This window comes from Octopus bimaculoides, chromosome 1, assembly GCF_046866305.1.
Source record: "Octopus bimaculoides isolate indiv1 chromosome 1, ASM4686630v1, whole genome shotgun sequence".
Taxonomy (NCBI): Eukaryota; Metazoa; Mollusca; class Cephalopoda; order Octopoda; family Octopodidae; genus Octopus; species Octopus bimaculoides.
Window position 1 is genome coordinate 66227859 of NC_142928.1, and position 15053 is coordinate 66242911.

Consider the following 15053-nt stretch of genomic DNA (forward strand, 5'->3'; position numbering starts at 1 on the left):
GTATCACTGCCGAGATGATTAAAATATCCGGCGGTATGGTATACAGCCTAGTCACTCGCATAGTTAATCAGGTTATTCAGGAAAGCGTCATCCCCAAAGACTTGCGTAGTTGTATTATAGTTAGCTACTACAAGAGTAAAGGTGATGCCATAGATAGAAACAAGTACAGAGATATCAAACTGCTGGACCAAGTCATGAAAATTACAGAGAGAGTTATAGCTCAATTGATTAGGAATAGAATTAAACTAGATGAGATGCAGTTTGGTTTTGTTCCTTGGAGAAGTACCACAGATGCCATCCTCCTAGTGAGACAGTTGCACGAAATGTATTTGGCCAAAAGTAAGCCATTGTACTTAACTTTCGTCGACCTGGAGAAAGCTTTCGACATGGTTCCCGGCTCTGTTATCTGGTAGTCTCTAAGGAAGCTAGGGAGTAAAGGAGTGACTTGTTAAGGGCCGTACAAGTCATGTACAGCGGTGCTGTCAGTGGGATGAGAGTCGGCCTTGAATACAGTGATGAATTTAGCGTACAAGTTGGGGTTCACTAGTAATCAGTTCTTAGTCCACTCTTATTCATCATAGTCTTCCAGGCCATAACAGAGGAATTCAAAACTGGATGCCCATGAGAACTGCTATATGCTGATGACCTCGTTCTTATTGCAGAATCTGAAACAAAATTGGAGAAGTTCCAGGTATGGAAGAAAAACCTGGAATCAAAGAGCGTTAAAGTTAACGTAGCAAAAACTAAAGTTGTTAGCAAGAAAGCAAATAAGACTCTCTTTCTGTAGGTAATGGTCCTACTCAATATGTAGAAAAGGGGTGGGAAGTAATTCTATTCGCTGCACTCAGTGTAAGCTATGGACGCATAAGAGATGCAGTGGAATCACAAGTAGATTAACAGATAATGTCGCTTTCGTGTGTGACAGATGTGTAGGAACAATAAGCACTAAGAACACATGAGACTTAAACTCTCTCAAATGCTCAGGAGGCTCTCTTGAGGTAGTAGATAGTTTCTGCTACTTAGGTGACCAAATTAGTAGCGGTGGATGCTCTGAAAGTTTTGTTTCTAGTATAAGAATAGGATGGAGGAAGTTCAGAAAATGACTACCCCTGTTGGCAACAAAAGCACTCTTTCTCAGAATGAAAGGTAGATTGTATGATGCTTGTATACGAACGGTTATACTCCATGGTAGTGAGACATGGACTCTGAATGTGGAGGACATGCACCGACTGGATGTGCAAGCTCCGTTGGATGTGCAACATCAGTGTGCATGAATCACAAAGCGCAACTGTGTTGAGATAAAAGTTGGGCATAAGAGGAATTAAATGTGATATGCAGAAGAGGAGGATGCGTATGAGTAAAGGCAGCTGTATACACAGAAGTGCCTGTCACTGAAAGTGGACGGTGCCTGTGGAAGAGAGAATCCCAGGAAGACATGGGATGAAGTGGTGAGGACGGATCTTAAGATGTTAGGGCTCATGGAGGAAATGACAATGGACCGAGATATCTGGTGATATGAGGTTCTAGAGAAGACCCGCCCACGTCAGCGAAACTGAGTGCTAGAAGTGTTGTGTCCCACCCACATGTAACAATAAACTTTTCACTCACCCCACCCCAAGAAACCGAACTATATCTTCTCTTCTAAACTGTATCTTTCTCTTCCTCAAATTTCTTCTTCATACACTATGATTGTCTCCCTTCCCTGCCTTCACTGTCCTACTTACTGAATCGCTCTTTCCCCCAGCCCATCTTTATACCCAGGTTTTCACCAATCACTGCAATCTCCACTCCCTACTCGCGTCTTCTTGGCAATACTTGGCCGCATATATTATGACCTCTGTACCTTGAGGGCATGCCCTGGCAATTGCCATCATCTCTCTCTTCTTTACTTTGCCATCCCATCTATGCTCTGATCTTTGTTATTTGTGCGTATACCCTGGAACCATCTCTCCAGCACTTTTGCTGTTTCCCTCCCCCTCTCTCTTTTTCCCTTGCTCTCCCTTCTGGCCGAGTAGCCATGTACTCCTCTACAACGGCACACCTGTTTCTGCCCTCATTCTTGGTCACTCTCTGTCTCCTCTTGCTTTTACCTCTGGCTAGGTAACCTAGTATCTCCTTTACATCAGCACACCTATTTCTGTCCTCTTTCTTGTACCTTTCTTTCTTTCCCTCTCTCTTTTTTTTCCCTCTTACTTACTCTCTCTGGCCGAGTAATCTCACTCTCTCTCTCTTTTTTTTTCCCCTCTTACTTACTCTCTGGCCGAGTGACCATGTATCTCCTCTATAGCAAGACACTTGTTTCTGCCTCTCCTGTTTCTTTGTCACACTCTAACTTTTCATCATATGATACAAGATCACCCCCTCCTCTAGAGCAAGACACCTGTTTCTGCCGCTCTGTCACACTCTAACCTTTCTTCATCTGGCACAAGATCCCCTCCTCCAATGCTCACTCCCCTCTCAAAATTCCTTGTCTTGCAAGTACTTGGTGACTCTGTCGGTGCTGGTGCCACGTAAAAAGCATCCAGTCCACACTGTAAAGTGGTTGGCTTTTGGAAGGGCGTTCGGCTGTAAAAACCATGCCAAAACTGACCTCGCCTGTGCTGGTGCCACGTTAAAAGCACTGTTCACTCTGCGAAGTGGTTGGTGTTAGGAAGGGCATCCATCCGTAAACAAACCATGCCAAAACACAGTAGCCTAGGGTAGTCTTCTACTCGGTCGGTTCCTGTCAAATCGTCCAACCCATGCCTTCATAGAAGACGGACACCAACCTACCCGCAGAGTGTTTTTCACATACATCTATTTTTGCAGTACTATGGATATAATGTGGTCGTTATTTATTTTCAAAAAATAATAATACAAAGTCAAGAACACAAGTTAAGCCTAGTGGAAGTTACATATTGAGATAGTATAAAGTTTGTATGTTTATATTTGAGCTGGAGTAACAGGATCTGCCCAGTAGTGCTATGACAATAAAAACAGATGACATGTCACTATTGAGGATGAATAAATTATTGCTGTAAAATGTAGCTCAATCAGTTAGCGTAGTCAGTTTTTTTTCTTCCTTTGTTTTACTGGCTATATTCAGCTCGTTCCGTTGGTAAGGATTGGCAAAGGTATGGGCTCCACAAAGATGATTTGCTCTAGATACATTACCAAAAGTTTCAGTAGGTTACGATTCATTGTATCTGAGACCCATCGTATTTCCCCTCACCTTAAAATATAATTCTATTCCACGTCACATTTACATACTTTTCTTTCTTAACCAATTGATAATTTTCGACATGTACATAATTCCATATTTGATGAGAGGGAACTATTAAATCTCGTACTTTAATTATTGGCTAAAAATAAAAAAAAAGAAGAAGGAAAGCAAAGTGTAATTTGAACGTAAGACTTAATATATTCGGAAGTATAAATCTGTTTATTCATCATACTTGTTTTAATATACATACATATGGCGAATCCATTACAAAAAATAAAGAAATCCAGTTTCCTTCTCCAATGTCATTTTTTACTTACCACATTTTGGAAGTATCATGGAATTCGATATGAAATTCCTTTTACTTGAATTGTTTCAGACACAGCATCAACTTTTTCTTGACTGATCTCTGTAAGTTTTTTATTGAAAGATTGAGGGAGAGCGCAAGATGGCAATTTCCTAGAGTATGTAGTAAATTTAAAGTTCTGGTATTTCATTTGTGGTACTATATAATCACCAATGGTTGCATCTATATTTTTAAAGTTATTTGGATCAATTTTTTTCAGTCTGTCATTAATATTCCGATATAGTCTATTTTTTGATCCAGACGATTTTCGAATATTTTTAAATGTTGTGACATTTACCCTTGGTTTTACATGAACGTTGACAACATGCATACTCGTATGGCTTCTGTTCATATGCAATTTCTTTGCGTTAGAGGAGTTTAAAGGAGGGGACACACTCTCATTTTTTAAATGTAACTTCTTAAAATCGGACAATATGCCTCCAAATTTACGTTTAAATATCAACAGGTTTGGTGATGATTGATTTGGATTAGTATTTTCTGCTATCTTTAAAAAGCGCTGATGTAGACTAGGTTTATTAACCGGAATTAGGAGCCGAGGTCTTCTTTTTTGGTTCATCTTTATTTTGATTTCCTTTTGAGTTTGGTAAACTCCATTCAATGGTATATAATCATTCGTCTGCGGATTTAGCATACATTTTAGATTACCGAATACATCAGTTTTGATTTTCTTTTTCTTTAATTTGTTCCCTAACCCACAGGATAAAAAACCAATAGCCGGTTTTAATGTAGAAGCGTTTTCTGGCTCCGTTATCGGAAAACGACTTTTCCATCCCGATAGAGGTTCGCCTGAAGAATCGTTAACGAAAGAATTTGCTGTTTCAAAAAAAAGTGTTGTTTCTTCAAAGCTAATGTCAAAAAGTGTCTGAATATGTTTAGTAGATTTTACACATGCTGCTTTGTCAAAAGAAATGGTTTTTCTCCAGCATAACATAGTCGTTATCCCGCGAGAAACTAATTGTTTTTCTTATTCCACTGATTTCAGCTTATTGCAACACAACCCAACCGTTTAGCGTTTAGAAATAGACAAGTATAAACGCGTTTTAAGCTTAAAATATCTAAATATTTAAACATGAACGAGTCTCTCCAGGTCAAGCTGCTATTTCTCCGTATTGAGATGTCACAGCTCCGGTACTAAGGACATGTGATTATAAAGTCGCAGGAAAGAATTTCAAGATGGATTCTTCAAGCCAACCGACAGGAGACCTAGGGGTAAACCAAGGATGAGGTGGTTGGATAATATCCATAGTCTCAGTTGGTCATGCTTAAGAATCCGATCGGAATGTCTTAAAGACGATTGCTTCTGATAGGACTTATAGAGGAGGTGCCTGAGGTCTCTAACCTCCGCAGAAATAGTAGGCTAAAATGGATGGATAAACATGATGACCCTATTTTGAAAGAGTACTTACAGATATCTGGTTAGGCTTCAAATCATATACGCTGTAGTTTCTCAGTGTTTGATTGTGACGTGTATGGTAGCTGATTCTGCTAGTCAAACAAACTAAATGTTCTATTTTTCACAACAATCAGAAATCCGCGATGAAACAAAACCAATCAGTGAATCGTTAGAATATTTATTCTAGTATAGAGTTTTGTTTTAGTTCTTTTTCTATATTTACAAAAGTAATTGTTGTTGTGTTGTTGGCACTCCGTCGCTTACGACGTCGAGGGTTCCAGTTGATCCGATCAACGGAACAGCCTGCTCGTGAAATTAACTTGCAAGTGGCTGAGCACTCCACAGACACGTGTACCCTTAACGTAGTTCTCGGGGATATTCAGCGTGACACAGTGTGACAAGGCTGACCCTTTGAATTACAGGCACAACAGAAACAGGAAGTAAGAGCGAGAGAAAGTTGTGGTGAAAGAGTACAGCAGGGTTCGCCACCATCCCCTGCCGGAGCCTCGTGGAGCTTTAGGTGTTTTCGCTCAATAAATACTCACAACGCCCGGTTTGGGAATCGAAACCGCGATCCTATGACCGCGAGTCCGCTGCCCTAACCACTGGGCCATTGCGCCTCCACACAAAAGTAATAATATAATGCATTCGCGATCAGCATTTGGAATGTGAGAGCCGTATGTAATTCGAGAACAGTAGTTTGGGTGATATCAGGTTTCTCACTCACTTTTGTTCGATGGGGCTGGGGTCATCCCAGGTTAATGGTCTGAGAGACGTCATTGTGCATAGAGCCGACCAGGTTCACCAGTCCACCACCATAGCTGGCGCTTCCATTCTAGCCACTTTGTATCCTCCAAGATAACGTCGAGCCTGTGGAAATCTTCCTTAATTACGTCCAGCCATGAGGCCTCTCCCAGCTTGCAGCTGCTGCATCGAACGAGAATAAAGTCCTAGAAGAATGATCTGGCGGGAGGCAGAGGACATGCCTATATTAAGAATTAACTACAAATTAAACGAATGTAATTCCTTTTGCGGGCTAATAGATAAAGGTTTAAGCAGTATTTACCTGTTTGCTTATGTACATTAGCAGAATCTGTACCTTTGCATTAGATTTCTATACAATTCTGCATTGTGGTGCAAAGAATGATCTAGAAGAGTGATTTTTAACCAGGGATACATACCCCCACCCCTGGCTGCAGCATATTTTTTTATGGTTTACACAAAATATGTAGATATTAGGGGTGGAGTTTCCACAGAAGTTTCTGTGGATGATTTGGTAGGATACACAAATTTAACTGACAAATGTATGATTGTCTTGTAATGCTATCTCAGTTGTGTATGCTAATTTGAACATTATAAATATTGACCACTACAGTTCATAGTTTACTTCTATGCACTCTCTAAATACTAAAACTAATGTAAAAATTAATCACATGGAAATACGTGTGTCTAACATTGATAATCTATTTCTAGTATGTGATGATCTTCAGTTAATCATGCATTTTCTGATTTTATTTTTTTCAAATTCTCTTGAAACTTTTCCCACCTATCATACTTTCCAACACCTCACAGTCACCTTTTCAGTTGAGTGGGGCTCATTAGTCTTGCATGTTACAGGTGGCTTCACTAGCTGGTGCCTCAGAAAATTATACTTGGTACACTTTGTAAAGTAGTAGGCATTAGGAATGGTATCTAGCTGTAGAAACCATATCAAAACAGAAACATTAGAAATAAGACAGTCTTTTCCAACTCCTGGCAACATAGGTGGATATCACATGATGATAAAAACTGATACCTGCTGAATTCACCACTCACTTACTTAATGAGAGCAACGATGACTTCCATTTTCATTCAAAATTTCTCTTCCTAATCCTTAAGTTGAATCTGCTATCTTCCTGAATTATTCCACCCATCAACTCATCCCACATTTAGAGGACATGTATCTTAAATCACCACTTAATTTTTCTTGACAATTTCAATACACAACTCCTTTTGGCTATCACTCATCTCTTGCAATGCTGTAGATTTAATGTAGAGTTCCAATAATTTCTCACTTTGATCTGATGATAACACTCCCGTTACATCTTATGGTCCTGTATCTCTGACACACTGGCTCTCCAAAACATCTCTCTTTCTTGAATCTAAATTTAGCTTTATTTATTCATCTGACTGCCTGATCACTCCAGTTCAGCAATACATTTGGTCCTAGTTGAGAGCCTTTGTTATTTGTGAGTATACCCTGACACCATTCGTTTACGGCATGAACTTACACTTGCATGGCTTAAGCTTTGAGACAAGCATATGACTACTGGCAGGATCAACCAGGTATCGTCGTCATCGTCGTCGGGCAGTGAGCGGGGGGAACGCGGTTGCAAGCGCGGAATGCTGCGACGATGCCTGTCGCCACGCAAGAGAGCAGGAATAAGAAGCAGCTGAATCTGCAGTCGACCGGACGAGCGCTCGGAGGCGGCCGTTCATACGTACGCATCCTCCCATTATTCTTTATCAGTACTTTCTTGAGCAAATTCTTTTCCTCCTCTAACTATTCAATGTTACTTTATAGTGATTTATCACAACCTAGGGAAATACACACGTCTTTCATAGATTTCATCTTGCCAACTGGTTTAATATTTGAAAAGATAATGGAAACAGTAACAAAGATTTTCTTGCACTTTTCAGTAACCAACAGTACATCTTTTAGAGAGTCAGATTCTAAAATCAGCTATAAAAGGTCTCTTACTCTAGAACTTCAACACAATGTTATTGCCTGACTGCATTAAGCATGAGAGTCTTCTAGCTATGTTGCTTGTTTGTAAGCTCCATTTTCATCTATACTACTCATTAGATCAGAAATTCTTTGACAAGACAGCTTCATCAAAGTGTCAATGTCTCATCCTCACTATATCAACACTGGTGCGTTTCTGGTTCACTGGCTCTCTTAATTACTTCCTTCAAACTAATACAATTGCTGTTATACTACTAACCAAATGTGCTGATTTTTCTGCACCTCTAAAATATTGAACTGTATGCTATCTTCCCTGATTGCTAATCAGTGCACATGACAGGCTTCTTTCAGTTTTCAACCATACAGCCAGACCTACCCTTATATTCTCGAGTTGAAATTGTAAGCAGAAGAAAAAAAAATAAGGAAAAAAGGACAATTTTAGAAAAGAAAATATTTTATTTTCAAAAGAGAAAGAAATTTCTAAAATATAAAACTGGATTTGAATGGTGTAATTTACAAAGTGAAAGAATATGTGATATTAAAAGAGACAAAAAGGCAAAAACTAATTAATAGGTTAAGCATTAAAATATAAGATTAGAAAATTTAGCTAAATTAAGCTATCTTCAGCTGGTTGCCATTACAAACATGAAGCATCTACAAAGAAAAAGAATAAAATAGCATAAATAACTTGTCATCTTTAATAATGTTAATTATAAAATAATTCAGCCATACATCGGTATGTGGTGTTATATTTTAAGTAGATTAATTAAAAAGAAAACTACAAATTAAATTTCAATAACAAAACTGAGCTTTCTCATACACATAAGCAAAATATTAAAAAAAAAAAGCACTACATTACAAAGTCACTATATATTTATAAATAAAACAAGAATTCATCAATTAAAACAGGGTGAAAATAAATGTAAGTATTGGTAGAAATTGTAGGTGAGAAGTGTATCATTCACTGAAGAGAAAAGCACACCTGAGTGCTACATGTTATAACAAGTAAATGTACAAACATCTTCACTACCAACTAAAAATTAAAAAGTCAGCTGACTGATAAGTAAGGCTTCACTTGTTAATTTATTAACACCACTAACTCACTGGCACAAAGTGTTTCTTTCTACCTGGGCATCTTTGAACTTAGTAACTGTGCTTCACTTCAATTCAAACTCATTTTATACATTTATCTCTTGTCATCTTTACAGTCTCTTAACCCTGAAGAACTATCCTACTGGAATTTCATTCTTACTCAAGACTTTGTGGACTCCTATTCTCTCTCATTACAGACAAATAAAAGTATTCCTAAATATACACTTGCCAAATATTAATACCTGTGATGTAGCATTAGGTGACATCAATATTTCTATAAAATAAATGATATGTTGAAATTGCTTTGAGATATATCAAAAAGAGTTTTTACTTATTAACAAGTGACCAGCAAGTTCTAGCATTTGGGATTTTCAATAAATTCTACATTTGCTAGAACAGAAAAATGTAATGTTTAAATTTTGTAAGAAATCCCAAGTTAACTTGCTTGAGATGTAATTTATAAGTTAACTTTGGATTCCTTAATGACAATGTAACCTTCATATAACTAAGGTATCCTCAGCTTGATGAGTACCTGGTGGAGTACCCCTCAAGTAATTATTACTTCTGAAGATTTGCCAGCTAGGAAACATGTAGCCTGGATATACACACACACACACACATATTATATATATATATATATATATATATACATACATACATAGACTAGCAATGCATCCTGGTGTTGCTTAGGTGTTATGATTTACAGCCACACAGTATTATTTGTTCCTTTATGGGCACAACCAGCACAGCTGGAATCAGTGAACTGGATTACTGGCATAATGGAAGTTATTGGTTTGTTTAAAAGTGAAGGGGGAGGGTACAATTTGCATGGGTTTACATGGTTTGTGATCCTTCTTAAGAACAGAAAGCACTTTCATGCATTGTTTTATTGTAAAAAGGGGGTCAATATAATTTTCACCAGAAATTACCTTTACAAAATTTTAATTCCTCCTTGTCCCCACTGCAATATCTTAATTTGTAACGTATTTTCAAATTAAAAAAATTTTTTTTTTTATTTATGTAGAAAAATATAGAGATAACAAATCTGGGAAATTAATTTTTAAAATTTAATTTTTCTTTAAGAAACACTCAATGCCCCTTCCCCCACCATACCCACCCATCACCTACCCACTTTCAAAAAGCTAAAACCTTCCAATGTTTCACTTCCGTCTGATGTTTCACGCATGTGTAGAATTGTACTGAAATAGATGTAAAAAATGCCAGACCACCACCAGAAAACCGGACATGCTAGAAACAACAGGTAAACAACATTATTTCTGAAGAAATTTCTCCACGTTCCAAAAAATTAAAAGTGAAACATTGGGAGCTTGTAGCTTTTTGAAATAACTATAGCTGGTTGTTGAGAGAATGCAGAAAATATGTAAATGAAAAAGTTTATTTGGTAGCCAAAAGATTACTGAATCTTTCGATAGCCCATATGTCAAAATCAGCAACTACATTTTCAAATGTATAAGTAACATATCCGCATACACAAGCTTATATATATATATATAGGGTTGGCCAAAAGACACCTGACAGTAAATCAAAATTCCATAAATACTTGATATTCAATTTTATTTATCCATTCCAATTATGAATGTTTACAAGGACTTCAGTTTGAACAATTTTCCTGATGTTTTGTTTCATATTTAGATACTTTTATTAAATTCAATCAGTTAGTAAATAAAAACCATTTAATTGCATGATTTATGTTTAACGTCAGGTGACTCTTGCCCAACCCAGTGTGTGTGTGCATGTATATATATGCTTAAGTTTTTTTTAAGCTAAAACAATGCAAGTTATAAGAAATAATTCAAGTCAATAATTTGAACTTGCATCTTGTAGTTTAACTATCAACTTGTATTATTTCTAACTTGCAATGTTTTGGCTTAAAAAATATAAATAAGATAAATATAAAACATTAAGAAATATCAAAGCTTCATGCACCACACACACACACAAAACATTTATGCATGCATGTCAATTCAAGATTAGTATTATTTAAGAAAAAAAAATGGAAATGAGACATTTAAAATCCAATTTTCATACACATAACTGAAAAAAAAAAAAAAAAAATGCATTTTCCCAGTTTTCATTTATTAGCTGAGATGACTGTAGAAGAGCCACGTTTACTAACCTTGAAAAATCTTGTAGCTGTGGTTAGCTTTTAGACAATAATCATTTTGGGTTTGTAATACAAGGTATGGGAATCAGAGCAAAGCTGCAATTGCTTCAGAAGATGCAAGGGTAAAAAGAAGTAAAACATGCTTATTAAAATGTGAAAACATTAACTAGCATCAATGGGATTATAAGCAGAAAAGAGGAGAAACCAGGGAAAGAATAAAATTTAATCAAGATGTATTCAATAAAGGGAAATTTTAATTATAATAAAAAAAGACCTAATTATTGGATAATATAACAAAATTTCAATGTAAATTTCAAATCAGTCAAAACTGTAACAACTTGATCATTGATCTTAATTATAAAGAAAGGATCTGTTACTTAACCCCAGATCAGACCTAAACCAGCATATGTCTGATCATGATCAAAAGCATTCCTACTGTAATCATGCTGTCTTGCTGTCTTTATTCAGTCACATCTAGGACTAAATTATCTTATTCTTTCTGCTTTCATAAGACATTAAGGTGTGATTTTAGAGAGATTTGATTTTAATACTATGATGTCAAACAATTGCATAGAGACTCATTGACTCATGAACTAATGATCTATCTATTTGGTATACATAAAGCCTATTTTGTTGTAAGCCAGTTCACTTAACCTTAGTTCTTTTGTCATCACATTTTTCTCCTTTCGCTGGTCCTACAACATTAGTATTTGTTTTAATTAAAAACAAAAAGGATGAAAAGCCAAATAAAGCATCTCATAAGATTTAACTCAATGTGTAAAGCAATAAACTAGGTATTACAAAACAATCAAGATACCTTCCAAATGTGTTTGCGTGCATATATATGTATATTACATATAATCATCATCATCATCATCATCATCGTTTAACGTCCGCTTTCCATGCTAGCATGGGTTGGACGATTTGACTGAGGACTGGTGAAACCGGATGGCAACACCAGGCTCCAGTCTGATTTGGCAGAGTTTCTACAGCTGGATGCCCTTCCTAACGCCATGCCCTCGTTTAACATCCTCCTTCCACATACATATAAATAAAATCATTTTAATGTCTACTTTTCCAAACTTTCATTGATCAAATGAGAAGGAAATAGTTCCCCTGAGCATTTCAAACAAGCAGCTGAGACATCCCTTTCACAGAAGATAGCAAACAAATGAAACTTACACAGCTGACTTTCTTCATTGTATGAAAGGCTGCTAAATGCAGAGAATGCATGGGATGGGGAGAATGTCCAATGTGGACCCAACAGAGGGGCGGGATATTCGAATCAATAGTAGCTTAAATAAAGCAATTGAGGATATGAAGACAGGGAAAACGTCTGGCCTATCAGGAATCAATGCTATGATGCTTAAAATCTCTGGTGGAATGGGATAAAACTTGGTCAATCATATAGTTAATCAGGTTGTCCACAAGGGAGTTATACCCAATGACTGGTGTAGTAGCATTATAGTCAACTGCTATAAAGGCAAAGGTGATACCCTAGACAGAAATAATTACAGGGGTATTAAATTGTTGGACCAGGTGATGCAAGGTGCAGAAAGGGTCATAGCTCAATTAATTAGGAAGAAAGTTAATTACTGAAATTTTAGAGTAATTAGCAGGAATGAAAACTGTAGTAATTAGTAAAAGCTGTAAATGTCACAATTGCAATATATGAAGCAGAACAGAGGGAATGCATAAATAGATTTCATGAAGTTTCAAGATTAGAGAAAACTGATACCATGCTGAGAACTATTTTACATCCTATTCTACAGGCAGGAGATTTCTCAAAACAATTCACATTATCTACAGATCAAAGACGACTTAGCTCTACCGTTCAGTAAAATGTTCACAAGAATGAAAGAATTCAAAATATCATATAGCCTTAACTTCATTATTCAAAAAAATTAAAATATAGAACTATATACACACATACACACACACACACATACACACACATACATACATACACACACACATATATATATACATACATACATACATATGTATATCAGGTCATCTTATAAGTTCTGTCAGACTTTACCTTTTTTAAAATTGAATGAAATTTAATAGTATTTTAGAATGTTTAATGGAATTAAAAATTATTTTTAGGCATTTGTGTACATTTAAACTAATTAAATATTATTTTACAGAATAATAGAATTAAAATTTCTTTGATAAAAACCCTTTTTACCATGGAAATATCCAAAGAGAATTTGAAGCACATAATGCTTTATGAGTACAAAAAAGGGAACTCTGCAGCCGAAGCGACTCGAAACATACACTCAGTTGAGTTTGATGATAAGCTCCTTCAGACATTACTTGAAGAAAATCCTGCATTATCAGTTGAAGAATTGGCAATAAAGCTTAGTTCAAACTATACAACTGTTCATCATTTTCAAAAACTTGGAAAGGTTCCTAAACTTGGAAAATGGGTGCCTCATGAATTGTCCGAAAACAACCACAAATCCCGAGTTGACATCTGCTCCTCTCTCCAATCATAGCTTGATTGTAGGTTGCATGTGTATGAAATGCAATGTTGCATGGCAGCAAAACTTGGGTACTAAACATGGAGAAGGTGTGAAAGACAGAGATGAGAGATGAGCATGCTCTACTAGATGTGTAATGTTAGTCTTCATGAACTATGGAAGACAATGAGCTGAGAGAATAACTAGGTAAAAGAGAAATCAAACGTATGTGCAAGAGTGGAGATTACACTAGTATGGACATATGATGTGGATAGTAGGGTAAAGAATTGCCAAGTGATCAAAGGTGGAACATGTGAAAGTGGAAGACATAACTAAAAGTAGTAAAAACTGATCTAAAGATATTGAATCTAACAAGAGATGACAAATAGAGAGATGATGTGCAAGAAAACACTCATTCAATCCATGCATGCATGGAAAAACAAGAAAAAGGGATGATAATGGCTGTAAAAGATAAATGTCAAACAAGAAGTGTAAAGTTTTGTACTTACTTCACAAATTTTCTCTGCAGTAAAATGTTCCTCTAAAAGCTTTATCAAGTCATCTTCATAATTCATGAGAGCATTACACTACAAAACAAATGATTTGTAATTTAATGAAATTAGCTTCATTTTGATCATTTTTTTTACAGGATTCAATGGCATATGTGAAACCAATATGAACAGGCTTGGAAAGGATTTGCTAGGAAATAAACATTCTGTTCCAGGAAATGCATAAACTTTCACAACTCCATGAAAAACTTTCTTGCAAAAGAAATATTAAACAAACAAAAGCAAAAAGAAAAAAAAAATGGATCAGTTTACTTCCATGTAGCATAAATCTGAATACATATTTTGTCATATTTCTATGTTTGGCTGAAGATCTAACATGGACTTCTCTAAGCATCTTGACTAGAAAGAGGGCCCGCCTATATTATGGATAAGAGAACTATCTTATAGAGAAATAGTATGTTTCAAAAGAAACAAAAGAAAACTTTATAATGTAAAATTAAACTGGTGTGTTTGTGATTGGAATTATAACAGATGTCAAATGAGCTACAGGGCTTGGACAAAGTAATGGAAACTAGCATCATAATTTTGAAATATCTATAAAACCGTCAAAAGCTTGTTTATTTTTATGTTTTTTGATTTATTATTAGTGTTGCTCAATATGTTTGGCTAAAATTGCTGTTTCTTTTCAGATATCATCAGAAAAAGTTAATTAAAATGACAGATCAATTGAACTTTTAAAGAGGTCAAATTGTTGGTGCAAGCATAATGAAAATAGCCGAAATGCTTAGTGTATCAAGAAGTACTGTCTCAAAAGTAATGACAGCCTTTGAAAAAGTGGGAAAAACCTCCTTGTTGAAACAAAACTCAGGAAGAAAACCATTGGATTCTTATGCAAATTGTTAGAAAGGACCACAAAAGTACAGCTCCCAAAATTATTGCAGAGCTGAATGACCACCTCGAGAACCCAGTTTCCACAAAAACTGTTCGCTGGGAGCTGCACAAAGCTGGATTTTATAGGAGGGCTGCAATCAGAAAACCACTACTTTCAAAAACAAACATTGCAATGCATTAGAGTGTAGTAAAAACCTACAGAATTGTTCCCTAGAGCAGTGGAAGAAGGTTATTTTCACAGACAAGTCATCCTTTACCTTATTTCTGACCACCAGCTGAGTATATGT

At 36.2% G+C, this 15053-nt stretch overlaps 1 protein-coding gene across 3 annotated transcripts in view; it reads right to left on the reverse strand.

Annotated features, from left to right (window-relative positions):
* Positions 1–8120: 8120 nt before the first annotated feature.
* LOC106870735 (prosaposin) overlaps positions 8121–15053 on the reverse strand; it is a 105011-nt gene continuing 98078 nt past the window's right edge. Inside the window, exons 25-27 of one of the 3 annotated variants that reach the window (XM_089351941.1) lie at positions 13876–13953; positions 10914–10997; positions 8121–8338 (exon numbers count right to left, since the gene is read on the reverse strand). In XM_089351941.1, the coding sequence (XP_089208067.1) occupies positions 10944–10997; positions 13876–13953 (132 nt within the window). In that variant the 3' untranslated portion in view covers positions 8121–8338; positions 10914–10943. Of the gene's footprint in view, positions 8339–10913; positions 11007–13875; positions 13954–15053 lie in introns of all 3 variants that reach the window. The other 2 variants (XM_014916915.3, XM_014916924.3) reach the window with 2 other exon arrangements.